At 42.5% G+C, this 26,900-nt stretch overlaps 1 protein-coding gene across 5 annotated transcripts in view; it reads left to right on the top strand.

The window, feature by feature from the left end:
* The window catches only part of Cep135 (centrosomal protein 135), a 65,121-nt gene that overhangs the window by 26,340 nt on the left and 11,881 nt on the right, over positions 1 to 26,900 (top strand). For all 5 annotated transcript variants that reach the window (NM_001398887.1, XM_087582983.1, XM_087582984.1 and 2 more), the window contains 10 exon segments: positions 362 to 514; positions 1,443 to 1,595; positions 5,304 to 5,381; positions 8,598 to 8,749; positions 14,529 to 14,644; positions 14,718 to 14,872; positions 15,289 to 15,344; positions 16,031 to 16,199; positions 17,473 to 17,583; positions 18,090 to 18,275. In NM_001398887.1, the coding sequence (NP_001385816.1) occupies positions 362 to 514; positions 1,443 to 1,595; positions 5,304 to 5,381; positions 8,598 to 8,749; positions 14,529 to 14,644; positions 14,718 to 14,872; positions 15,289 to 15,344; positions 16,031 to 16,199; positions 17,473 to 17,583; positions 18,090 to 18,275 (1,329 nt within the window).

Here is a 26,900-nt window from a genome sequence, read left to right as displayed (position 1 = left end):
TTCCAGCATGGACCAACTTCCTGCATGTGAACAGTTTCTGGGTGCTGCCCACTAGAGGCGATAGTTTAGGTGCCGTGTGGAATAGGACTACCTAAGGGCAGCAAATGTGGAACAGCTGACGAGGTCTGCACCGGTGGCATGGGCAGCCGTGGACCTTCCCGAGAACCGAGAGCTAGGGAGTGTGCACCGTTACTGCCAAAGCTCTCATCTGCTCGCTTGGACGCTGTCAGGAGTTCTTTACTTACATTAAGAAGGTGTCTGTTCTTCTGTCTGTCAGCCTCGTCACCAGCATGATTGTGACAACCACACAGTCATAATTATAACAAATGGTAATGTTCGTCTTTGTACTGTATTGTTTCAGGGTGACTGCAATTCCGACATTCATCTGATCACAAGAGAAAGGGATGAGCTTCAGCGCATGCTAGAAAGATTTGAGAAATACATGGAGGATATACAGTCCAACGTGAAACTGCTGACAGCAGAAAGGGACAGACTAAGTGTCCTGTATAAGGAAGTAAGACACTGCTTCTAATTAACCCATCAGCCCTTTAGGAACAGTTACTGTAACAGAACCACGGGTCCTGCAAGTTTTCAGCGCACCAGGGCTCGTGATTTTTTCCTTCCTAATTAACATGATAAGTGGTAGGATTGACTGGCTTGGTGTACTCAAAGCAGATAGTTCCCTCTCCTTTGCTGTCATGTTTGTTCCCCTCCTTTCTAGTTTATCAGTGTGTCAGGTCATTTAGAGATAGTCTCTTTGTTCTAAAATTAGCTGAACAGACTTAAGCTGGCATCAGCCAAAATTGTCCCTGGCTTTAGATATGCTGCACTTGTGCGGATCCCAGAGATAAAACAGTAAAATGGATGGGCACCTACTGTTGCAGTATGTTGATTGCATAGCCAGTCAGTGCGAGACGGTGCTGCACACATTCTCTAAGCTTAGCTCCCGGACAAAATCTGCTCTGGGAGGCCGGCAGCCTGGCCCTATTGCGGAGCCTGTCTTAGCGTCAGGGGAGTTGGGGAACAGATCCTAGAGTCTGTGGCTGGTTTGCCCCACACCCGCCTCCCATGAAGCCCCTTACTATTTTGACAGGAGGGAAGACATGTAAGTTAAAAGAGCCGTTTTTATTTCTGTGAGCTTTGCTAGGACTTGGAAGCGCATTAATTAAATGGATCCACTTCTGGAGTTTCCCCACAGAAGATTTAGCACTCAGCTTTCTTGAGGCTGCCTCGTTAATTCTCTCATTTCCAGTGTGTTGTGACCTCAGCCTCTCTCAATCTTCTTGTCACTGGGACTTTAGTATTTAATTATAATCCTGTTACTCTTATTTTGTTGGGATTTGGCAAGAAAGAAAAGTAGCATGTATTTAATATATCCCTATCATAGCCCCTTTAAAAAATGGAATATATCCTAAGTATTTTATATCTTTTAATTCTCTAAGGCAAAGGAAGAGTTATCTGCACTAAGACAGGAGTCCACTGGTTCACTGGCCCCCAACAATCTTGTAAGTTGTATAGAAAAGGAGAAAGAACGCGCATTATCTGACTTAAGAAGAATTACAGCAGAAAAGGAAGCTCTGAGAGAAAAGTTGAAAGTAAGTAGTACGGTTTACAGCCATGAAATGTAATTGAGTATTTGGGCAAAAGTGAAGACCCACCCCTTCCCCCCACCGCCTCCATTTATAACAGCGGTTACTGCATAGCCCAGCACAGCACGGCACGGCATGGCATGGCCCTGTCCCCAGCACACAGCACAAACATGCCAGCCCAGGCTGAACTACCTTTTGAGGTGGTAGTCACTATTCCAGTGTTGTCCATAGCTGTTTTTGTACCGTGGTGGCAGAGTTGAGAAGACACATTTGGCCCCCAAAGCCCAAGACATTCCTTATTGGTCCTTACAGCCACACCCTGAACTCGGGATTGTTTAAGTTCAAGTGAGGCCACCTTTTCTTCTTTATTTAATGACTTTATGGATATTTTTCACCTTGTATACAGTTTACCTATTTAATGAAGGGACAGTACAGTGGCTTTGCTATTCTTTTTCTCCATATTTTATAATCTTCACCTTAATTTTAGAAAAACTCTTTCCAACAGTAAGAAAACCTGTATCCATTATAATGGCTTCAGCTCCCCCAGGCCTCCTTAGCTGTAGCCATCACTAATTCAGTTTCTACTCTGTGGGTTGGCCTTCTTTGGACAGTTCATATGAACTGAATCATTAAATATGTGTGGGTTTTTTTCCTTTTATGTGCTAGGGATTGAATTGAGGGCCTTGCATTTACAAGGCGATCACCCTACCTCACAGTTAAATCCCCAGCCCATACGTGTTTTACGTTTGGTGTCTCTCCGCATGATATCCTTGAGGTCCATCCACGAGTCGTGCTTGTATGAATATTTGTGTGATGTTTTCATTTCCCTTGAGTAGATTATAATTTTTACAATTGTTCCCGAGTGTGTTAATACACCCAGGCATTTTTTCATAGAATATCCACGTGGTAAGTTTTGAGTGATCTTATTGTAGAAGCTATGGTTACCTCCAGTTAGTATTCTGAAAGCAGTGCCTTAAAAGTAGCCACTAAAATTACAAAGAAAAACAAGCCTTTTAAGCATAATCTCATGTTACAAATTTTCAGTTAAAGTTTAACATCTAAAGACAGTGTAAGAATGTTTTTAATTGAAGTCTTTTGGAATGTTTCCTTCTAGAAATTAAAAAAAAAAAAAGAGTTAAAATTACCAGAGAGAAAGCTGTGCAAATGGCAGCCTTGAGCTCAGCTTCTTGCTCGCCCTTTTCCTTGTCTGTTGTAATGACCAGAAGTGTAAAAATAGAATTTTAAAATCGCATTAGTTCTAGCAACTCAGAAAATTCTTCAGATTATCAGAACCGTCTGTGCTGCAGGAAGCAGGCTTTTGTGAATTTCCAAGAGACCTTCTCGTTAAAAACCAGAATTAGTCATATGACTCCTCAGCCTTCTGGAGTGTTTCCTGTGGCCACCCTGCTTTCAAGCAGCCATTATGACTAAACTCTCTGAGAGAGTTGCAGCTGTCAGCCAAGGCCTGCCAGTGCTGCCTCCTGAACAACAGTATCGCCCCACCCCCCCACCCCTGAGCGTTCTGTTCCAAGTGTGAGGTGGGCCATCCCAGTAGGTCTTCATAAAAGCCTTCTCTGATCCTCCCTGTTTGCAGATGAGAGCCCTGAGTTATAATGAGTTTAAATGCTTGCCTACCCCCGCTCATCTCTGATCCAGTCTCCTTGAGCTCCTTTCCTTCCAATTGTTCCCTCCTGTCTCTCCTGACCCCTCCTATGTGGTCACTATGCTCTCACGTGCTCTATTACTGTGGGCCCCTGTGGGCCTGAGTTTAGACTCTTTTTGTTACTTAGAGATCAGCCCTGGCCTATTTCACGGCCTGTCACCTTTTCCCTACACTTACTTCTGCTATTTCCCACTCCTTTTTCCCAAGGTCTCTGGCTTAAGGGACCTTTGCTCACCACCAGTCTTCCTTCGGCCGACTACTGAAACTCTTCTCCACCTCTTCAAATGCTCTTCTCTCATTTGTCCTTTAATGCCAGTTAAGGAGCGCCAGGCGCTAGATTCCCTTTGACATCTAGAAATAAAGCCCCTTGTCTAGGGAAATAGTTGATCATCTATATGTATTTCCCTATGTGCTTGAGAGTTACATGCATGTATACAATGAAATATGATACGCACTCCTCTCAACCCCTCCCAGCTCCCTTCATGTTCTAGTTCCTTTTTGTGGGACCATCCACTGGGGCAGAGGAGTCCTGTCAACAGCCATACCCTTAAAGAAAATGGTTCTCCCTCTTCAATCTGTCAGTTGCCAGCATCTCCTCAGTAAACGGTGTGGCCTGGAGATCATTTAAACAGTGTGGCCTAGAGATCATTTACTCCATCTATGCAAGAATTTTGACTGGCTTGCTCTTTTGTGGGTCTTATGCACCTAACCCCAGCAGCCGGTGAGTTCATGAGTGTGATGGCCATGCCGTCACAGCAGCCTTCCCCATTTTCCAGTCCCACATCCTTTCTGCCTCCCCTTCTATGATAGTCCCTTATCCTAGGCTAGGGAGGGAGAGTTGATCTCAGTGCCCAGTATAAGGCTCTGTTTGCGACCCACTGACTGCTGCCCACTGCAAAGAAGACGTTTCTCTACCCAAGGTCAAGAGAGATGCCCAGGTCTACAGGTACAGACATATGTATTTGGAGGCACTTTGACATCATGGCCATTTAGAACATTAGAACACTAGCAGGTTTGCCCTAGAGACTATGCTCTCAACAGTCTTGGGCCTTGATCACGCTCATAGTATCAGACAGTCTCTTCTGTGGATTAGCCCTCCAGTTTACTCAGAAAGCAGTTACCCCATAGCAGTCGCACCGCTGTTATGTGCGCACATCTTACCTAGGTGGACGCTGCAGCATGCAGGGTGCCCAGCTGGGCACAGCCCTTGATGCCCTCAGCAGCCTGCAGAGCACGCTCCAGTGCTGTTTGTTTCTGAGACGAGGTCTCGTGTAGCTCAGGCTGACTTAGACATGCTTTGTTACGGAGGGTCACCCTGAAACCCCTGCCCTTCTACCTTCATGGTTTTATCTTAGTTCCTTGTTTCAGGTCTGTCTTTATATAAGCTGTGGCGTCAGAGACTTCACTGGTGGCTCTGCCCTTGCTTGGCGCTTTGTTTAGAGCATACGTCAGCACTGCTCAAGTGATTTAATTAACAGAGCAGTCATCTCTTTAACCAGATGCATAATCTAAATATCAAGTACAGTGTTAAAGTGAATAGCATGAGTACGCACCCTTACTGGAAAAACCCAGTCACCACCGCATTAAGTCTCCTTGACGTGAGGTAATAAACGAGAAAACTAGCCTTCATTTATATCCTGACCAGCTGGTTCTTAATACCAGTCTCATTCTCTTCTGTCGCCTGTGTCTGACCATGCATTTTCTTCTTCGTATCCTGTTTTTCTTAATCTGAGTTGTGGCTCAGCAGTCGAGCACTAACCAGCATGAAGCGCTAGGTCAGGGAGCAGCACTGTAACACTGTAATGGGAGGTGTGTGTGGGTCCGTACATCTCCTCTTGTGAGGACGCATTGTGAGCTGTGACTTGGTGTGGTGTTAACCAGGCTCAGTCCACATAAGTCTCTATAAATGAGTCCCTTTTTATCTCTGCATGACACATGGAGATAGGGCATGTAACTTTCTAACTGAAAGAATGCTTTTATAAAATGTCTGACCTTCCTATAACAGCCATAGAATCTACGAAATGAACATTTTCTATAAAATTCTTTTTCAGAATATCCAAGAACTGAATGTTGTTGGAAAATCAGAATTAGAGAAGACTATTGAACATTTGACGTATATTAATCACCAGGTAATCTATCAGAGGATTTGGGGGTATGGGTGACGGCACCAGTTGTTATGTTTTTAGACACTGTATGTGTTTGAAGGCTAGTATGCAAGGAAGAGAGAGCCTGCGCTGAGGCCTTTCCCGTCGTTCAGATCCGGCTTCCTGTCTGGGCCAGGTTCTTAGCTCCACTCTTTTAGCTTGTTGTTTTTTACATTGGAGGAGTATTTCTGTCTCTCAGGGTTTCTGTGAAAGTGTGATCCGTGACCAACACACGGGCCACACGTGAGAGTCCTGGAACGTTGCAGGCCTCAGTAGTGGCAAGCTGTGATTATTGTGGTTTGATCTTAGAAAAGTAATTATGTTATACATACAGACTAAAACGGGAAACTGACTGCTCATTTTCTCTATAATTAGCCCTCAGTATCTGTTCCCAGGACTTCTTCAGATACCTAAGTCTGAAGAACTTCACGTTTACGTATAAAAATGGCATAATATTGAATATAACCTATATATCCTCACATATTCTTTAAATCATATTTAGGTTTCTTACAGGACTTTGTATGATTTCATAAGACCTTATACAATGTGAACGTTGTATAAACAGTTGTTATACTGTGTTTAGGAAATAATGACAAGAAAAAAATCTATATGTTCAATACAGATGCAACCATTCCAGACTAACTAGATAGTGTATATTTCCTACCATTGACTACTCTGAAATTTCATAATTTATGCAGAAACAAAGAGCCAAAAGTAGTATAGAAGTTTAAGGGACGTGATACTGGGTTTAGGGCCATTATGATAAGGGCAGGACTAATAAAGGCCGATGAAACCAAGTATAACAAATTCACAAAAGAAACTTAACATGTACAGAATCCTAGACCAGTGAGTGAAGGATCATTTAGTAATTCTTTCCTGGAGAATGACTACACATATGAAGATATAAAGAACAAGAAACTGCCTCCTGCCTCAAATAGACCATCACCAGAAGTCATTTTAAGATTATTTAGAGATAGCTACTTAGGGCTGAAGCCAGAGGGTCACACAGTGTCCGCAGCCAGCTTGAGCAGTAGCCAGGCCTACCTGGACCATAACTATTGCAGCCACTGAGTTCTTAGGTGACTGAACATTTCCCAAGCCGTGACTAGGGAAGCACCTCCTCCGTATTCAAAGCCCAGTCTTCCACAGAGGTTTCTCCTTGTTCTCCTGCTCATGCCCTTAAATGGAGATGAGCACAGCCTTGCTGAGCTCTTCCGGCTTCTTAGCCTGTTACAAAGTGGCTGTTTTCTTTAGCAGCCATTCCTTTGTTGGCCTCACTTTCATTTATTTTCTGGCTGAACACATTTTTCAAACGCTCTGCTCTGGTGTTCACTCCCACTTCTCACTATAAACCTGGCTAAAGGCTGCCAGAAATAACCAAGCCACAGCATTCATGCTTGACTGCCTTAAAATGTCCTCCCCCAGGGCAATCAGTCTGCCATTTTAATCTCAGGTTTGTGACATAGTCACAAGTCTCAGGGGATGGACAAAGCTTACTTGTTTTGTATCACTCATGGCTTTTAGTCCTTTTCCAGACTCCTTGTTCCCATGTGAGACCTATGAGCCTGGCCTTTAGCCGTCCACATTCCTGTTGGCACTCTGGTGTTGTCTCTTCTGATTGGAATCCCCTAACCAGCTCTGCATTATGTAGCGTCCTTGGTTTCAGATCCCTCCCACAAGCAGTCCCAAGGTTTCTGAGCTTCGTGGCCAGGGAGTCTCAATAGCTCATATCTCTTTTGCTGGCTTTCAGTGTTTGTCACCTTTCATTGCTGTGTTTACTTGGGCTTATGATTTCAAGGGCTCAGTCCATAGCTGCTGCATTGCTTGGTTCTGAAGCAAAGCAGAACTTTGTAGTGGACAGGGTCTGGTGGACTAGCGCTGCTCACACAGCATCCAGAAAGCAGAGAAGGGTGAGAAGAGGCAGGGACCATGATGCATCTTGTCAGGCCATCCCCTAGCAACCTCCTTGCTTCTGCTAGGTCCTGTTCGTAAAGAGTCTACCACTCCCCAAGCGGTGGTGACCAAGCCTTCGACACCTCAGTCTGTTGTGGACATTGCATGTTTGAACCACAGCAGGCATGGTCATAGCAAGTTCATGCTGTCAGCAGTCCATTTCTAGATAGTTGGTCTATGTGAAAGGTCAGCAGGGGGCAGTTCCTAGACCGGATGCACTCCCTGCTCTGTAAGTTGAGTTAGTAAAAATAATGACTGGCTCATTTGTTTGTGCTTCTGTATTATCTGCATCTGCTGTTGCGTTTCACTGGAGTGGTGGTGACAGATGAGAGGTTCCACAGAGCCTACACTATTTATTCGAAGCAATACGTGGTCATCAATCGTCACGTACCAATCATACATGAGTACATCTGCTCAGTAGAGGTCAATACAGTTTCTATGGAGCAGAACAGTGACGGTTACTAGTATCAGAGGTATGGCTGGCACGAATGCAGGTTGTACCAAAGCACCAAATTGCTGAAGAAAGTACACAGTGTGATTCTGCTCCGATAAAGTTCAAAGCAAGCAAGCCGGGCAGTGCGTGGCTTAGGAGTGACATCACTGTGTTACAGTGAAGGACAGCAAGACGCTCGGTGCCCTGGAGGATACGTGCAGGGACAGCATCTCAAGGCTTTATAATTTAGTGGAATCTTAACACACTTCAAGTCTTGGGCTCCCATGCAGAGAAGCAGGGCGATCTATATGAAGTCAGGTCTTACTCATGCGGTCGGGAAGACTTTCATTTGGTTTCTCCATAAATCTTGACTGTGTTGTGGTTACCTTCCCCTCACCTCCCATTTTTGTTTAATTCCTATCTATTTACTGCAGGTTTTCTGGAGGGGGTGGGGGGTAATGGAGGTCTGGGGAGAAACTTTTGATTCCAAAACCTGGAAATGAACCATGGAGGGTTTGTGGGGTTTGGTTGAGTTTTAGGAAGCTCCTCAGATTTTTCACCCTGTTTGTAGTTTCACTTCCTGTCTCATTGCTGTTATGGATTTTTTGTTTTTATTTTTGTTTACATGTTTTCTTTCATTGTAGTAACAGTGGGGAAGGGCAATGGACACGGCCACTCTGACACATCAATCTAAGAGTGCAGATGGCAGTCGCTGTTTTAATAGCTCCATAATTACCTCCCAGAGTATTATTAAGAGTAGCTATGAAAAATAAGATATTATATAATGCTTATTAATTTTTTAATTTAAATTATAGCTTGAAAATGAAAAATATGAATTACAATCTAAAATATTAATAATGAAAGAAACAATAGAATCATTAGAGAGCAAATCAAAACTCCAAGCTCAAAAACTTAGCCATGTGACTGGTGACTCATCTCATCAGAAAACAGAGATGAACTCGCTCAGGTAAGTCTCTTAAAGCTTTCTTTCCTCATTTCACCTCTGTGCTTCTTCTGGGTATCCAAGGATCAATGGTGTTTTGCTCTGTGCCTTTGAAGAGTGTTTTCCCAAGGTGGCCTCATGGTACAGTCTCCTGGGAGCCCTTAGGAAGGATGTGGGAGGCCTTTGTGTGTTCTGATTTCCTGCGTGACTATGGTAGCCATAGTTTTGAATCTTTCACAGGTTGACATGATCACCAAAAAGTTCTCTGCTCTGTCTACTTTAACCTCAGTAGGTAAACATGATGCTGTGCTCTGTAGGGAAGGCCTGCACGGATCCTAGAACTTCTGCCATGCAACTGTTTCCATCTTCTCCTCACCTCTTCTAAATAATATAAAGCCCGAATGTTGTATCTTCTATATTTAACCCTTTCTGATTGGAAACAGGAAGATTAACCAAGGGTAGGAAGCAGCCTGTGCTAGAACATGGAGCATGGAAGTCTTAGAGACGGATGAGAGGCAGAGGAGCGCTCAGGTCAGGACTGAGACAGGAGCTGTGAACCTTGAGGGCAAAAGGCAACTCAGATGTTTCCTTCACATTTGAAATGTAAATAAATAAAAAATATCCAATAAATAAAGATAAAAGAAAGTATCAGCATACAAAGCAAATAAAATATATTAGCACAGTAAAAAAGAAAGAAGGAAAAGAAATGTTTCCTTCATAAAATCAAAAGGTGACTGATGTGGGGATTAAACAGCAGTGCAGCACACCAATGCACAATGTATACGTTGGGGTGTTGGGCCATTTGTCAGTTTCAAGTACACACAACTGAAGGGACTAAAAGCAGGTGTCCCCCCTCCTCCACCCTCATTTGCATGGCTGTCATGGGCAAAAGAGGTAACTGAAGGTCACTCTACTCTGAAGAGTCAGAGGAAATCTATTTCTCTAAATTACATTTGCCATAAAAACTAGGAAGAAATCTTTAAATGTCAACAAAGTCTTCATACACCCGAGTCATGGAGCAGTAATATGTTGCAATCAGGAAGGATGGCAGTGACGGTTTTTTAAAAAAAGATTGGTAAGTTACAGCTGAAGGGTTATTGATCATTGGATTGCCTACTGTAGAAAACTGACTTGGTAAGTCAAGAGCAGGCTCAGGAGTTTCACCTACAATTCAGAAGGACAGAGAAACGGTGAGAATAAAAGTCACAGACTCCATATACAAAAGCCCAGAGTCACAAACCTCCAGTAGAAGAAACCCCGACCATGTGATAGAAGAAGGAACCGGGAAGAGCAAGGCTGACAGAGAGACTCAGGCTCTTGGTTAACAACAGCAGCTTAGCGACTCAGTATTCAGCTTTTCTCCCTCGGGGCCTTACAGCCTCTTTATCAGGCAGCCTCCCTCTGTCTGCAAGTACTCTATGGAGGAGAGCAAACAGGCCTGCTTCTCTCTGGTCGTCTTCAGCTCCAAAGTCCAGGCACATACAGTGCGGCATTCCCTCTGTAGGACTGCTAGCCTGCTCTTTTTGCTTCTGTATCCAGCTGACCAGAGCTGCCATTTTTCTGTTCCTTCAGATCATCACCACACCACCACTTCCTTTTCCTCACAGAAGACTCTGGAAACAGAGCCGCTGGTGTCCTCTTTTGGATGCCATAGGCTGGTCTGTAACTGTTTTGCTGTTTTTGTTCTGAAACAAATATTGTCACAGCTATGTCCCCCTCTCTCCTTCCCCCTCCTCCTCCCCACTCTCCCTTCCCCTCCACCCTGCCCCCCTTGGGTGTAGGGAATGATTGGGGGTGGGGTGATTCATTTCCAAGGCCAGTATATCTTCAATATTCTGTTGGTAAACATTTGTAAAAATGTGAGTTTGAGCTGCAGGTCTAAATTCAGCACTAAAGTCACTTCAAACCACAACACAGGCCTCTGCAGAAGCAGAAGGACATTGTCCCAGCCTCGTGCTATTTTCAGTGTGGTTCCAAGAGCTCTTGTTACTCTAAGGACACAGTGTTTCATACATGAAGCTGGTTCTCCTTAGATGAGGTACATGCTCCTTTCTCCCTCGTGGGCCATCTTCTCTTTCCCCTCCTGTATTAGATATACTTTCCCATCAAATCTCCATGCCTTCCCCCCAGACCTTAGAGGATCAGACAGAACCTACAATTGTAGAAGTAGCGAGTCTTTGGTCTGGTCTCTTGGTGTAGCATCGGAAGACAGTATGAAATAGCCATTTTGAGAATGGTAATGACTTTCTTCTCTTGAACTACAGCATTAAATGAGGTCCAGCAGTTTACAGCCTAACCCAAACCTTCACAGGACAAGAAGAAAATGTTTGTGTGCAGGGATGCTGGGTCTGGACACCTCTTCATGCTAGCCAGGGGTCAGCAAACTTCCCGGTAGTACTCAGTGTTTTAGACTGTGTGGGCCGTGCAGTTACCACACACCTTTAACCTGGCTTCTGAAATGCAGAAGTCACTGTGTTAGCGAGGGTGGTGGCTCTGTTCACCACAGCTCTGACATGCAGAAGTCACTGTGTTAGCGAGGACGGTGGCTCTGTTCACCACAGCTTTATTTGTGGACACTGAAATTTGGATTTCATTTCATTTTTATGTCAGAAAATGTTTTCCTATGGAAATATTTTCTCACTCACTTAAACATAAAAATTCTTTACAGCTAGAAAGAAATAAGCAATCAGCTATGGTTTGTTAACTGGTGCTCAAGGATAAGCTGTTTTCCAGCCCCATTGGACACCTCCCTTTTCTCAGTCCCCCCATGGTAGGCATCATAATCTCTGTCACTGCTGTCGGGCTCTAACAGTGGTTCCCCTGGGGGCTGCCACCGTGTTTGCAGTCACTGTAACCATTTTGTGAGTTTTTACTGTTGCCCAGACTTGACCTCAAATCTCTGTGCTCAAGTAAGTGGCCTTCCCCATTTAGCATCTGGAATCCTGTAGCACAGCCCTAGTGTTCAGTACCTCAGTTAACACTGAGAGCGTTACATGTTAGCTAGGCTGGACAGCATGCAATAGCAGCTTCCTGCAAATGACCCATGAACTCTCCATGGCTGTGATATACCAATAGATATCAGTTGTTTTATTGGGATTTGTTTAGATATAATCAGAACCATACAGATATATTTAAAATGTTAGGGGCTGGAGAGATAGCTTAGAAAGTTAAGAGCACTGTCTGCTCTTCCAGAGGTCCTGAGTTCAAATCCCAGCAACCATGTGGTGGCTCACAGCCATCTGTAATGGGATCCAATGCCCTCTTCTGGCCTGCAGCTGTACATTCAGATAGTGCACTCATATGTAACAGAAATAAATCCTTAAAATGTTATGTATTTTTCTGGAAACATTAGATATGTCCAGATATATGCAGCTAGTGTCCCTCGAGAAATGCACCCATGTGATGTTATTCCTGGGCTTTATAGCAATGAGCCTGCACCATGGGGCTCATAGGAGAAGCTCCAAGAAAGCCCATCAGAAGCTCTCCTCTGACAGGCCATTAACTTTCCAAACTTTTCTCTCTTAGACAGAACTTTATTTTAGAGCTTGAAACATTATGGAAGAACCTTTAAGAGATGTTTTTAAGATATTTTAGATACATTCTGTAACAAAAGGAAATAATTTTACCCCCCCCCCAAAATGAGAGTTTGCATAGCCATTGTAATGTGACTGTGAACTTTGAGGCTGAGAGATGATTTGAGCCCAGCATAGTCTGTTAAACAGAGAGCCAGAATTATGTTCAATTTTATTGTTTTGTTTTTTTTTTCTTTTCTGGTAGGAAAGCATGTTTTTCCTCTGTAACATTTAAAGCTAAGGGGTTGGGGATTTAGCTCAGTGCTAGAGTGTTTGCCTAGCAAGCACAAGGCCCTGGGTTCGGTCCCCAGCTCCGAAAAAAAAACAAAAAACAAAAAAACATTTAAAGCTAAGAAACTGGTTCATTTTTACTGACAACGTGATTTGCAAAGTTTCCTTCCAATTTAGAGAGAGTAAAATGGCAGCCCATCCATGAGCCTCCCTCTCAGCTCCCACTAGGAAGCCTCTAGGCAGCAACAGGGCAGTCAGACTTTTCTGTTGGCCCTTTCCTCTCTACACTGGGATAGAAGAGGTAAAGCCTTTGTGAGGGTCACCTGAGGGCTTCCTTCCTGTCAGTCCAGATGTTGTCCTGGTTGCCTTCGTCAGCTGCACTCCCACCAGCGTATCACACCATTGTAAAGTTCCAGGCAAAGGAGATCTCTGCCTAGAGATTTAAGCAATGCCAGCCATTTGCTCTTCAGTAAGTCCTCTGTGGGTCATTCCATTTTCCTGTCCACATAGAGCAGTGATTCTCAACTTGGGGGAGTCAGATGACCTTTTCACATGGGTCACCTAAAGACCATCAGAAACCACAGATATTTACAAGTCATAACAGTAGTAAAATTACAGTTATATAGTAGCAACAAATACGATTTTTATGGTTGGGAGTCCCCACAACATGAGAAGGTGTATTAAAGGGTTGAGCATAGGAAGGTTAAGAGCCACTGCCTTAAAGGGTACTGGTCTCCTTGCATTCTGTGCAGAAGGCAATATGAGATAGCCTTTCCTGGCCCCTTGGCCTTTGCCCTGGTAGTTTTGAGATTCTGGACAAGTAAATTGGAAAATAGTTGCAACAGAACTACTCCAGGAACACATGAACTAACGTGTACACAGTCCCTTCTCCTTAGCTATCTCTGCACACCATGGCTCTGGGTTCCAGGTGCACCCACCTGGACTGCAGATGCTTTTCCCCAGTAAAACTGCCTGGATCTGGCCTCTTTCTGACTTGGTTTGTTCCACTGTACAGTTCTAAGAAGTCAGTCCTGCTGTACTGTCCTGCCTGCATCGGTGTCATCATCCCCCTGCTGTGAGAACTCTGTTAGGGTTTTGTCTTCAGGATACCCCAGTATTCCTTAAAACTTACTTCTATAGAAATGTCCCATTTTACTCATCATTTTGGGAACTAGACCTCTTGCTTATTAAGCATTTCTAAGTCAAGTTCCCGCTAGTATCTTCTTCAGTGTCTTATCCTCAAAGGAAACCCAAAAGGAAGTTAGTTATTCACAGCAAACTGAGGTAGGAATGGCCTTTTAAGCCAGACATGGTAAATGCTTCCTGCTCAGAGAGAGAAGCATCCAGAAGCCTGTGGCTATGAGAACCAAGACAGCTTCCAGGATGTTACTTCTGAAAATGAGCAGTTACTTCCAACAGTAACAGACACTAGAGTCAGGCTTTCCCATGAATGACTTAGGCGGCCACGAGTCCCCTGGCTCCTTCCCCTGGCTCCCTGAAACCAGCCTTTATTGTTATCCATCACACTGTAGGAAATGCCCGTCTCCCAGCACTGTGACCTACAGTCACTGCCACTCAGAGAGCCAACATAAGAAGCAAACTTACAAGCCCACGTGGTCCAGATGGCGAGGACTTAGCTCAGCAATGTCATGAAGACGAGGCTTTGACTCTGCTCTCAAAAGTAGATTTTGGGGAAACGGGGTTGATGTTAGGGAATTACTGAGGAGAACTTTAAAACTACCAAAAATCTTCTGGAAGAAAATATACAATTAATTTCACTTTTCTACCATAATGTTTTTTGGAAGTTGAATCCGTTTTGGAGAATGGTGGGCAACAGGAAAAGCATTGTATAATAGAAGCCATTGATTAGACTGGGAGAGCTTTATAATAAGAAATAAAAGAAACTTAAATAAGAAATCAAACCATTTTAAGACCGCTCATTTAACAAAGCTATTTCCGTAAGAGATAAAGAATGACGTTTGGTTTTGTCCACTGATTAGGATAGTGAGTGAGCAGCTACAGCGGTCACTTGATGACTGTCAGCACCGACTTTCCATAAAAAGAGGTGAACTCGAATCAGCCCAAGAACAAATTAAAGCGCTGGAGCAGAAACTAGGTGAGCCTTTTGGGATTTTGCTTTTGCTAAGCTAAATTGCCTCCACCTAACAGACACTCTTCTCCCTCTACAGAGTCTCTGAGCCACAGGATGACAATGCAAAGCGAAGAAACTCATGCGATGAAGAAGACCATTGGCGTGATGGACAAAGAAAAGGACTTTCTCCAGGAGACTGTGGATGAGAAGACGGAAAAGATCGCCAGCCTGCAAGACAGCCTCATTAGTAAAGTATGTATCTGCCACATGTTCTCAGCCTCTCAGCAGGAGAGCCTGTTACTCTCCACTCGAAATACACAGTTCTTACAGCCCTTGACGAGCTCCTGAGACCCACGGCTCTGTCTGTGACACACCTTGATTTCCTTCTAGCCTAGTAATCGGAATCCTTATGTTGGGATTTTGTCTGTTTCTAGAATGTGATTTGGTCTCATTAAAGCACACTTTGAGGAAGCCACTAAAGCTCTTCAGTGGTTAGAGATGCCAAGATGAGACACATAGATGGGCATAGAACTGTGTTTATTTAGAGGCTGCGTTTATGTGTAATTTATGCAATTGCACTTACCTAAATTTAGTTGATTATGCAAATTTAACTGAAGATGATTCTGAATGAATGACTAAAAAATCTTTTGTTTCTGTAATTTCTCCAGGAAAAAGCTATTACCCAGTTGAAGGTCACAGTCTCGGAGTGTGAATCGTCACTGAAGTGAGTAACCGATGAATGGTGTTCATGAGAAATCTCCAGCAAATGCGGCCTTCCTACTTAGCAGAGCCTGGAGCCAGGACTGCTTTCCTGTGAAGTTCCGGCTTTGCCTGTGGCTGCCTTGCTTCCTCAGTCCTGCTCTGACTTGCTCCCTGCTGCTGTTGGATGGCATTGCCTTCCTGCTTTACCCACTTGCTCTCCATGCTTACATAGTCACCTGTTCAAGTCCCAATAGCTCAACTTAGATAGTTTTAATGGCCAGCTCTTACATTTGCTCCTCAATTAAACCTATATTGATTATCTTAAATTTTTCATAATTTGTGTCTGGTCTCCAAAAAGATTTTAAGCTATCTAAAAAGAAAAGTCACTAATCATTTATTCTATGTGCCTTTATGTTTTATATAATAAAGGCAATGTAAACACTAAATATTTAATGTGGCTTTATATTGTATTTTCTAACACCTGAAAATGTTACGTTTGCTTAACTTGTATAATAATAATATTTATTTTGTGGCTCTATTTGTATATAACGGTTGATAGGAATCTAAAGTACCTGAGTATTTTCAGCCATGTCCAAAGGCAGCACTTAGGCTCTCCTGTACTCGCACACATATTGAGACTGCAGTCTTACTTCAAGTGACCTGGAGTTTTCCATAACAGTTTATTGCTACCCCACCACTCTTTCACAGCCAACTACAAGAAACTTTGACTAATCGAGACCGAGAGATAAACAGCCTCCGTCGCCAGCTTGATGCAACTCACAAGGAACTTGACGATGTTGGGAAATCTAGAGAGATCTCTTATAAGGAAAATAGAAGGTTACAAGATGACCTGGCCACAATGGCGAGAGAAAACCAGGTATGAAAGCAGGCAGAGATTTTTCATGAACTTATTACGTTTTGCTAAGTATTAAACTTCTAAATTCATTCTTCCAAAATGCAACAGGAGTGAATGCAAACAGGCTAACTCCTTGAGGGGAATGGTGTCTGTTGGCGTTAGCAAAGGTAGTTCTCAGAAAACAGCCAGCGCAGCGGTCTAGTCAGCGCAGCTACAGTCTCCTTTTCCATCTGGAGTTGAACCTCCCTGCTAGGACTTGGCTTGTTTGTTTGTTTGCTTGTTTCTTTGTTTAGACACAGGGTCACATGTAGCCCTTGAACTCCCTGTGTAGCCAAGGGATTCTGACTCTGGTCTTCTTCTGTCGCCTCTCAAGTGTGGGGATGGCAGGTATGTCATCAGGCCTGATAGCATTTAGTGTTTGCTACTAGGAAGCATGGTTTTTGTTGGGATAGACGGTATTGTCACAGGACTGGGTAGGGCACAGCATCACTCACTCTTAGGGCACCTCTTCTTAAAAGATATGAAGGACCGTGACAGGCTTTAGTAATTTGTGCTTCCTTCTATTGTCTTAGAGATGGATCTGTAAACAAACAAAGGTATATTTTAAAGGGCAGATATTGTAAGGTTTTGTCTATACTGGTTTATTACAAGATTATGCTGTGGAGACTGATGATTTCTTTTATGTAATATAAAAATTACTTTCAGTATTAGTCAATATCAACCATATTATAGTTATATCAGTTTTTTAATACCAACTACTGGCCCTGATTTAAGTTCAAATACAAGGTCAGAACTGTCATGGGAGTTTTATCACAAAGTTTGCTAAAAAAAAGTTTAGATCAGGGCTGGGGCGATGGCTCAGTGAGTAAGGGTGCTTGCTGTGAAATGAAAGTGAGATGTTCTGAGTTCAAATCCCCAACACCCATGCAAAAGGGCTGGCATGGCTTCCTGTGACCTCAGAGTTGGCCAGCCAGCCTCACTGAAATGGGGAGCTTTACTTTCAGTGAAAGATCTGTCTCAGGAGAATAGGGGGAGGATGGCAGAGAGCGATAACTGGCATCCTCTATTCTGTCTGCACATCAGCTTGTGCACCTATATACATAGGCTTTCAATGCACACACACACACACACACACACACACACACACACACACACACACACACACCAGGCTAGCCATGGAAAAATAACCCAGTAAGAGGCTCTTCTTCCCCACATTTTTTTCTTCAGTTCCAAAGGCACTGTGTGCACATGACTGCAGGCTGACATTGGCTCTCTTTGCTCTGCTGACTTACAGGAGATCTCACTGGAACTGGAAGCAGCAGTGCAAGAGAAAGAAGAGATGAAGAGCAGGGTTCACAAGTATATCACTGAGGTGTCACGATGGGAGAGCCTAATGGCCGCGAAGGTGAAAAACTGTTCAGCTGGCATTTGAGACCAGCTTTTGTGTCTTTAATTCTGCCTCCAGCATTAAATGTTGGACATTTAAGGTTGGATATTAGATATTTAAAAGTAGAAGTCCTTCCTACTAACTTTATATTTCTCCATGGATCTTAGCATAGTAGCATAGTATCTATACATGTGCTGATGTTTCCTGAATTCAAGTAGCTCCCAGTGTGTGTGTGCACGTGTGTGTGTACACGTGTATGCGGTGTGTGTGTCTGTGTGTGCATGTATGTGCGTGTGTGTGTCTCTGTGTGTACACTCGTGGATGTGTGTGTCTGTGTGTATATGCACGTATGTGTGCACGTGTGTGTGTCTGTATACAGGTGTGTGCATGTATGTGCATGTGTGTGCATGTGTGTGTGTCTGTGCATGTGTGTGTCTGAGTGTGTGGGGCTGTGCATGTGTGATATAGATAGCTGTTCCATTGACGATACTGCCATAGAAATAATGTAATTGTTCTTAAAACAGGAAAAAGAAAACAAAGACTTGCTAGATAGATTCCAGATGCTTCACAACCGTGCTGAGGACTGGGAGATCAAAGCTCAGCAAGCGGAGGGGGAGAACAGCTCAGTCCGCCTAGAGCTGCTGTCTATTGATACAGAGAGAAGGCACCTGCGAGAGCGGGTGGAGCTCCTGGAGAAGGAGATCCAGGAGGTAAGGCGGTGCTGTCCAGGAAAGATGCCACTCAGAATGGACACATGAGGGGCACGACACACAGTGAGGCTGACCCCAGCTCAGAGCTAACACCTGCTACTGTCACACTCTAGAGGGTGCCCCGTTCCTTTTCACAATGGTAGAGACAGGCGGCCGTGTCACCACTCGTTAAGTGTGTGGTCCTGTGCGTTAAGTACAGTCTTACAGTGTGCCAATCTTCACCCTCTGGAGGACTTCCATGTTCCCCACACCCACCCAGTATCAGGTGCGTCCATCTTGGATCATGTTTTGTCCTTTTCCAAGGCTGCAAAAAACGCATTCAATATTTGAATTGAATATTTTGGTGTAGTTTGCCTATTTCCACATTTGGGTACTGACAGTTGTGCTCCTATTAACATGGTCTTGCTAGTATCTTTCATGGGTGCTGGGACAAAATGACTAGCAATGGGCCAGAGAAATGGCTCAGGAGTTGAGCATTTAGACATAAATAAGCTTTCATCATTATGACAGTTGAATAAAAATGTTATTAATACAGTTCTGAGTTCAGTTAAATTAATAAGAACTCAGTTTGATATAATTAGATTGCCTATTTAGTTTCTTGGTATAATTTTCAAATTTTCATCTTTTAGAGAAAGTAATGACTCTGTACTGCATAAAGTTAGAGCCCCCAAAATAAATATATTTAGGTACTAAACTTTAGACTATAATTTTGCAGTAATGTCTTTGCAGATATAACCAAGTAAAATGGGGTCTAATGCCTAATACCTTTATAAAAGGAGGGTGACTTAACAAGCAAAGACTTATCGGAGACCACCATGCAAAGACAGAGGGAGACTTCATGCTGACTTTGCAACCTCAGATGTGGGCCTGGAGTGGGCTCTGCCTCAGAATCTCCAGAGGGAGTCAGCTGTGCTATCATGTGACATTTGCATCTCTGCCCCTGGAACTGTGAGGAGGAAGTTTCTCTTGTGAGTCTCTAAAGTTGTGGCCATTTGCTGCCACAGCCCAGGTACCCCGATTCAGACTTGGGGGCCAAAAAGGGGGTCACTGCTGTTAACAAACATTGGGAAACGTAGAAACCATAGAGTTGGGTAATGAACAGAAACCAGAACAGTTTTGAGGTATCTGATGGGAAAAGCCTGCATTGTCTTAAGGAGATATTTATAGAAGTATCAGTACTGTGGGCTTTGTAAAGGGGAGAACGTTGACCTGGGATAGAGGTCAGTTAGAGGAATGCCTGTGTAGCAGGTGTGAAGCCCTGACTTCGAGCCCCACAACCACATGGGCCAGGTGGGATAGCACCTGCCTACTCTCCTGGCACCTGGAAGAAGCTTCAGATCATCCTGATTTACATAGTAAATTCTAGGCCAGCCTGAGCTGGAGAAGACGCTGTCTCTAAGTAAATACATTTTAAAGAGAAGAGATAAAAATTCTTTAGTACAGAGTACACATTATTGTAAATGGAATGTTTCTTCTAACAAGTCTCAAATAGAATTGAAGAACATATTATTGGATACTGCAAAAAGTGTGACCCTGTTGCAGATAATGTGACAAAATTATGTATAGTGTTGGGAAGACAATAGAACACATGAGAGATGGATACTTAACTGAGATGTTTACTCAGAGTGTGGGAGGGAAGCCTCACTTATGAGGTACGGTGCAGAAGGAACTGTCAAGCAAAGGAACCAGAACTTAATGGATTTAAAAGTATTCCAGCATCCATATACTACTCTCTATAGGCAGGGCCAGTGTTATGACTAGATAACTTAAGACAGAAGTCATGGATCTAGGCAGCCCTCTCGTCAGAAACTAAAAGAGACAAGACATGAAAGGAAGACAGACTGTGGGCTTCTGGAGTCTTACCAGAGGAAGATAGGCCACCGTCACCTTTAAGAAAAGGGGAGAATGACCAAGAATAGTCCAGAAGCCACAGTGGAGCTCCAGAGAGCAGTTCAAAGGCTGGTGAGACTTCCTCTGCCATGAGACCCAGAAGACATGGACCTAGGTTTGGGGCTAGAGGTCATTAGGGGCTTTTATCCAGGGGACAGTGCATTAATACCACAGATAGTTTACTCTTTAAGACGTGAAGTTGAATAGAAGTTATATTGCTTGATTCTAGACTGACTTTGGACTAGGGTTATGGTTTGAATCTCTCACATCTCCTAAAGACGTAGTCACCAGCCTGTGATGTTACTGCAGGGGTTGGAGTCTTTAAGAAGTGGAGCGTCACTAAGGAAGTTAGCTCAGGGGTACATCATTGAGGAAGTATCAGGACCTTGGTTCTTCCTTACCCCTCTTTCGCTTCCAGGCTCTAGTGAAGTGAGTGGACTCCCCTGAACAGAATCGGCCATGCAATTCTGTCATATAATTTCCTTCTCACCACATCCCAAAAGCAATGGGGCAAAGTGACTGTGGGCTGAAATCTCTAAAACCGTGAGCCAAAATCCAATTGTCCTCCCAGATGATTCGTCAGTGTTTTGTCCCAGTGAGTGAATGCTGACTGGCACAACTGTTAGCCAGCTTCATGCCTCTTCCTCTCCAGCTTAGAATGGAGCATCTGCTCTGTGCCTGATGCACTGCTGTATTTCGGAGCACGTAACTTGTTTTCTAGTATTAGAGGCAGGTAGATGGAGTAAAGGTTACCTCGAAGTGCACCAGAGAGACTCACGTCCATACCTAACTCAGCTGGCACCTAAGCGAGCCGGGCTTGATGCTGTGCTGTAGGGCCATGGAGGCGGTGCCATGGATCCAGGGGCTACTGAGTTTCCCTAGATCCCACATGGCAGGAAGAGAAAACTGACTGCTGCAAGTTGTTCTTTGATTGTCACACTCACAACCCGGCCCAATGAACACATATTCAAAAGCATTAAACCTAATAAAAGAGTTTGGCCACCCTGGAGGTGTTTCATGCATGAGAAGGGCCTAACTTTGCAGGGCTTTAAAGTAGGTACAATTTTAACTGCTGACAATCCCCCTGGGTGCCTCATGACTCCTGGGTGTGACCTGGTGCAAAGCAGTGTCTTTGCAGACTTAGTTAAGATTAGTCCTGCTGGGTAAGGCAAACCATGACCAGTGAACACCCCATGTCCATCTGAGATGAGGGGAATCTGGGACCTGAGCAGCACTGTGAAATGGAGGTAGAGACATCTGCAAGGCAAGATGATCGCCAACAACACCACAGAAGGGAGGTGTAGAACTTTGCCTCAGTCTCCAGAAGGAACGGGTTTGGTTGTTGAAATAATATATTTTTATTGTATATTTTTATATTTGCATTTTAGCTGTTATCCCCTTTCCCAGTTTCCCCTCCAGTTTCTCTCCCTGCGTCTATGACGGTGCTCCCCCACCTCCCCACCCACTCCTGCCCACCTCCCCACCCAGACATTTCCCAACTTGGGTATCGAGCCTTGACAAGACCAAGGGCCGCTCCTCCCATTGATGCCCCATAAGGCCATCCTCTGCTACATATGCAGCTGGAACCATGGGTCTGTCCATGTGTGCTCTTTGGTTGGTGGTTTAGTCCCTGAGAGCTTTTCAACTAAGATCCACTTGTCAGTGAGTATATAACTTATATATTATTTTATGATTGCGTTACCTCACTCAGGATGATATTTTCTAGTTCCATCCATTTGCCTAAGAATTTCATAAAGTCATTGGTTTTAATAGTTGAGTAATATTCCATTGTGTAAATATACCACATTTTTCTGTATCCATTCCTCTGTTGAAAGACATCTGGGTTCTTTCCAGCTTCTGGCTATTATAAATAAGGCTGCTATGAACATAGTGGAGCACGTGTCTTTGTTATATGTTGGAGCATCTTTTGGGTATATGCCCAGAAGTGGTATAGCTGGGTCCTCAGGTAGTGCAATGTCCAATTTTCTGAGGAACCTCCAGACTGATTTCCAGAGAGGTAATCCAGTTTGCAATCCTACCAACAGTGGAGGAGTGTTCCTCTTTCTCCACATCCTCGCCAGCATCTGCTATCACCTGAGTTTTTTTATCTTAGCCATTCTGACTGCTGTGAGGTGGAATCTCAGGGTTGTTTTGATTTGCATTTCCCTTATGACTAAGAATGTTGAACCTTTCTTTAGGTGCTTCTCAGCCATTTGATATTCCTCAATTGAGAATTCTTTGTTTAGCTCTGTACCCCATTTTTAATAGGGCTATTTGTTTCTCTGGAGTCTACCTTCTTGAGTTCTTTGTATATTTTGGATATTAACCCTCTATCAGTTGTAGAATTGATAAGACCTTTCTCCAATCTGTTGATTGATGTTTTGTCCTAATGACAGTGTCTTTGCAACTTTATGAGGTCCCATTTGTTGATTCTTGATGTTAGAGCATAAGCCATTGGTGTTCTGTTCAGGAAAGTTTCCCCTGTACTCATGTGTTCAAGGCTCTTCCCCACTTTCTCTTCTAATAGTTTCAGTATGTCTGATTTTATGTGGATGTCCTTGATCCACTTGGACTTCAGCTTTACAGGGCACTAAGAATGGGTCTATTTGCATTCTTCTACATGCTGACCTCCAGTTGAACCAGCACCATTTGTTGAAAATGTTGTCTTTTTTCCACTAATGGTTTTAGCTCCTTTGTCAAAGATCAAGTGACCATAGGTGTGTGGGTTCATTTCTGGGTCTTCAATTCTGTTCCATTGATCTACCTGGCTGTCTCTGTACCAATATCATGCAGTTTTTATCACTATTGCTCTGTAATACAGCTTGAGGTCAGGGATGGTGATTCCCCCAGAAGTTCTTTTATTATAGAGGATAGTTTCGCTATCCTGGGTTTTTTGTTATTCCAAATGAATTTGCAAATTGCTTTTTCTAACTCTGTGAAGAATTGAGTTGGAATTTTGATGGGGATTGCATTGAATCTGTAGATTGCTTTTGGCAAGATGGCCATTTTTACTCTATTAATCCTGCCAATCCATGAGCATGGGAGATCTTTCCATCTTCTGAGATCTTCTTGAATTTCTTCACAGACTTGAAGTTCTTGTCATACAGATCTTTCACTTACTTGGTTAGGGTCACATAGAGGTACTTTATATTTTTTGTGACTATTGTAGAGGGTGTCCTTTCCCTAATGTTTTTCTCAGTCTGTTTATCTTTTGAGTAGAGGAAAGTTACTGATTTGTTTCAGTTAATTTTATATCCAGCCACCTTGCTGAAGGTGTTTATTAGGTTTAGTAGTTCTCTGGTGGAATTTTTGGGGTCACTTAAGTATATTACCATATCATCTGCAAATAGTGATATTTTGACTTCTTCCTTTCCAATCTGTATCCCCTTGATCTCCTTTTGTTGTCTGATTGCTCTGGCTAGAACTTCAAGAACTATATTGAATAAGTAGGGAGAGAGTGGGCAGCCTTGTCTAGTCCCTGATTTTAGTGGGATTGCTTCAAGTTTCTCTCCATTTAGTTTAATGTTAGCAACTGGTTTGCTGTATATGGCTTTTACTATGTTTAGGTATGGGCCTTGAATTCCTGATTTTTCTAAGACTTTTATCATGAAGGGATGTTGAATTTTGTCAAATGCTTTCTCAGCATCTAATGAGATGATCATTTTTTTTCCTTTGAGTTTATTTAGATAATGGATTACATTGATGGATTTGCATATATTGAACCATCCCTGCATCCCTGGGATGAAGACTACTTGATCATGATGGATGATCATTTTGATGTGTTCTTGGATTCAGTTTGTGAGGATTTTATTGAATATTTTGTATCAATATTCATAAGTGAAATTGGTCTGAAGTTCTCTTTCTTTGTTGGGTATCTGTGTGGTTTAGATATAAGCGTAATTGTGGCTTCATAGAATTGGGTAGTGTTCTTTCTGTTTCTATTTTGTGGAATAGTTTGGATAGTATTGGTATGAGGTCTTCTATGAAGGTCTGATTGAATTCTGTACTAAACCCCTCTGGTCCTGGGCTTTTTTTGGTTGGGAGACTTTTAATAACTGATTCTATTTCTTTAGGAGTTATGGGACTGTTTAGATGGTTTATCTGATCCTGATTTAACTTTGGTACCTGGTATCTGTCTAGAAAATTGTCCATTTACTCCTGATTTTCCAGTTTCGTTGAGTATAGGCTTTTGTAGTAGGATCTGATGATTTTTTTGAATATCCTCAGTTTTTCTTGTTATGTCTCCCTTTTTATTTCTGATTTTTCAGTTTGGATACTGTCTCTGTGCCCTTTGGTTAGTCTGGCCAAGGGTTTATTTATCTTGTTGATTTTCTCAAAGAACCAGCTCCTGGTTTTATTGGTTCTTTGTATTGTTCTTTTTGTTTCTACATGGTTGATTTTAGCTGAGTTTGATTATTTCTTGTCGTCTACTCCTCTTGGGTATATTTCCTTCTTTTTGTTCTAGAGCCTTTAGATGTGCTGTCAAGCTGCTAGTGTATGCTGTTTCCAGTTTCTTTTTGGAGGCACTCAATGCTAAGAGTTTTCCTCTTAGCACAGCTTTCATTGTGTCCTATAAGTCTGGGTATGTTATGCCTTCAATTTCATTAAATTCTAAAAAGTCTTTAATTTCTTTATTTATTTCTTCCTTGACCAGGTTATCATTGAGTAGAGCGTTGTTCAGCCTCCATGTGTATGTGGACTTTCTGATTTTTTTTTGTTGTTATTAAAGACCTTCCTTAGTCCATGGTAATCTGATAGGATGCATGAGATTATTTCTATCTTCTTGTATCTGTTCAGGCCTGTTCTGTGACCGATTATATGGTCAATTTTGGAGAAGGTACCATGAGGTGCTGAGAAGAAGGTGTATTCTTTTGTTTTAGGATGAAATATTCTATAAATATCATTTAGTTCATAAATTCTGTGAGTTTATCTATGTCTCTGTTTAGTTTCTGTTTCCATGATCTGTCCATTGATGAGAGTGAGGTATTGAAGTCTCCCACTATTATTGTGTAAGGTGCTCAAAGCTTTAGTAAGGTTTCTTTTATGAATGTGGGTGCCCTTGCATTTGGAGCATAGATATTCAGAATTGAGAGTTCTTTTTGGTGGATTTTACCTTTGATGTGTATGAACTGTCCTTCCTTATATTTTTTGATAAGGACTTTTGGTTGAAAGTCAATTTTATTCAATATTATAATGGCTACTCCAGCTTGTTTCTTGGGACCATTTGCTTGGAAAAATTTTTTCCAGCCTTTTACTCTGAGGTCTGTCTTTGTCACTGAGGTTTTTTTTTTCCTGTATGCAGCAAAATACTGGGTCCTCTTTACATATCCAGTCTGCTAGTCTGTGTCTTTTTTGGGGGAATTGAGTCTATTGATATTGAGAGATATTAGGGACCAATGATTGTTGTTTCCTGTTATTTTTGTTGTTAGAGGTGGAATTATGTTTGTGTCACTATCTTCTTTTGGGTTAGTGGAAAGAAGTATACTTTCTTGCTTTTTCTAGAGTGTAGTTTCCCTCCTTGTTTTGGAGTTTTCCATCTGTTATCCTTTGTAGGGCTGGATTTGTGAAAAGATAGTGTGTAAATTTGGTTTTGTCATGGAATATCTTGGTTTCTCCATCTATGTTAATTGAGAGTTATGCTGGATACAGTAACCTGGGCTGGCATTTGTGTTCTCTTAGGGTCTGTATGACATCTGTCCAGGATCTTCTTGCTTTCATAGTCTCTGGTGAGAAGTCTGGTGTAATTCTGATAGGTCTGCCTTTATATGTTCCTTGATCTTTTTCCCTTATTGCTTTTAATATTCTTTCTTTGTTTTATGCATTTGGTATTTTGACTATTATGTGACAGGCGGAGTTTCTTTTCTGGTCCAATCTATTTGGAGTTCTGTAGGCTTCTTGTATGTTTATGGGCATCTCTTTCTTTAGGTTAGGGAAGTTTTCTTCTATGATTTTGTTGAAGATATTTACTGGCCCTTTAAGTTGGGAATCTTCACTCTCTTCTATACCTATTATCCTTAGGTTTGATCTTCTCATTGAGTCCTGGATTTCCTGGATGTTTTTGGTTAGGAACTTTTTGCATTTTTCATTTTCTTTGACTGTTATGTCAATATTTTCTATGTTATCTTCTGCCCCTGAGATTCTCTCTTCTCTCTATTGTATTCTGTTGGTGATGCGTGTGTCTATGACTCCTGATCTCTTTCCTAGGTTTTCTATCTCCAGGGTTGTCTCCATTTGTTATTTCTTTATTGTTTCTATTTTAATTTTTAAATCTTGCATAGCTTTGTTCAATTCCTTTATCTGTTTGGTTGTGTTTTTTTAATACTTCTTCATGGGATTTTGTGTTTCTCTTTAAGGGATTCTATCTGTTCACCTGTGTTGTCCTGTATTCTTTAAGGGAGTTATTTATGTCCTTTTTAAAGTCTTCTATCATTATCATGAGATGTGATTTTAAATACGAATCTTGCTTTTCCGGTGTGGTGGAATATCTAGGACCTGCTGTGGTGGGAGAACTGGGTTCTGATGATGATGAGAAGTGGTCTCAGTTGACTTCTGTGAACTCTGTTAAGGTCATTTTGCTTTTTAAGAGTGCCTATCTTCCTGAAACCCCAAAATAGACTTTATATAAATTCATAGTTATCACATAAAATTTAAATAACAAGAAGTTTATAATGTGTGTTATTTTGAGAAAGTCTTTGATGAATATTTCAAATTTTGCTCATTATTTCAAAGTCACTA

This window comes from Rattus norvegicus, chromosome 14 (genome assembly GCF_021556685.1).
Source record: "Rattus norvegicus strain SHRSP/BbbUtx chromosome 14, alternate assembly SHRSP_T2T, whole genome shotgun sequence".
Classification (NCBI taxonomy): Eukaryota; Metazoa; Chordata; class Mammalia; order Rodentia; family Muridae; genus Rattus; species Rattus norvegicus.
This window is presented reverse-complemented; position numbering and strand designations above follow the sequence as displayed.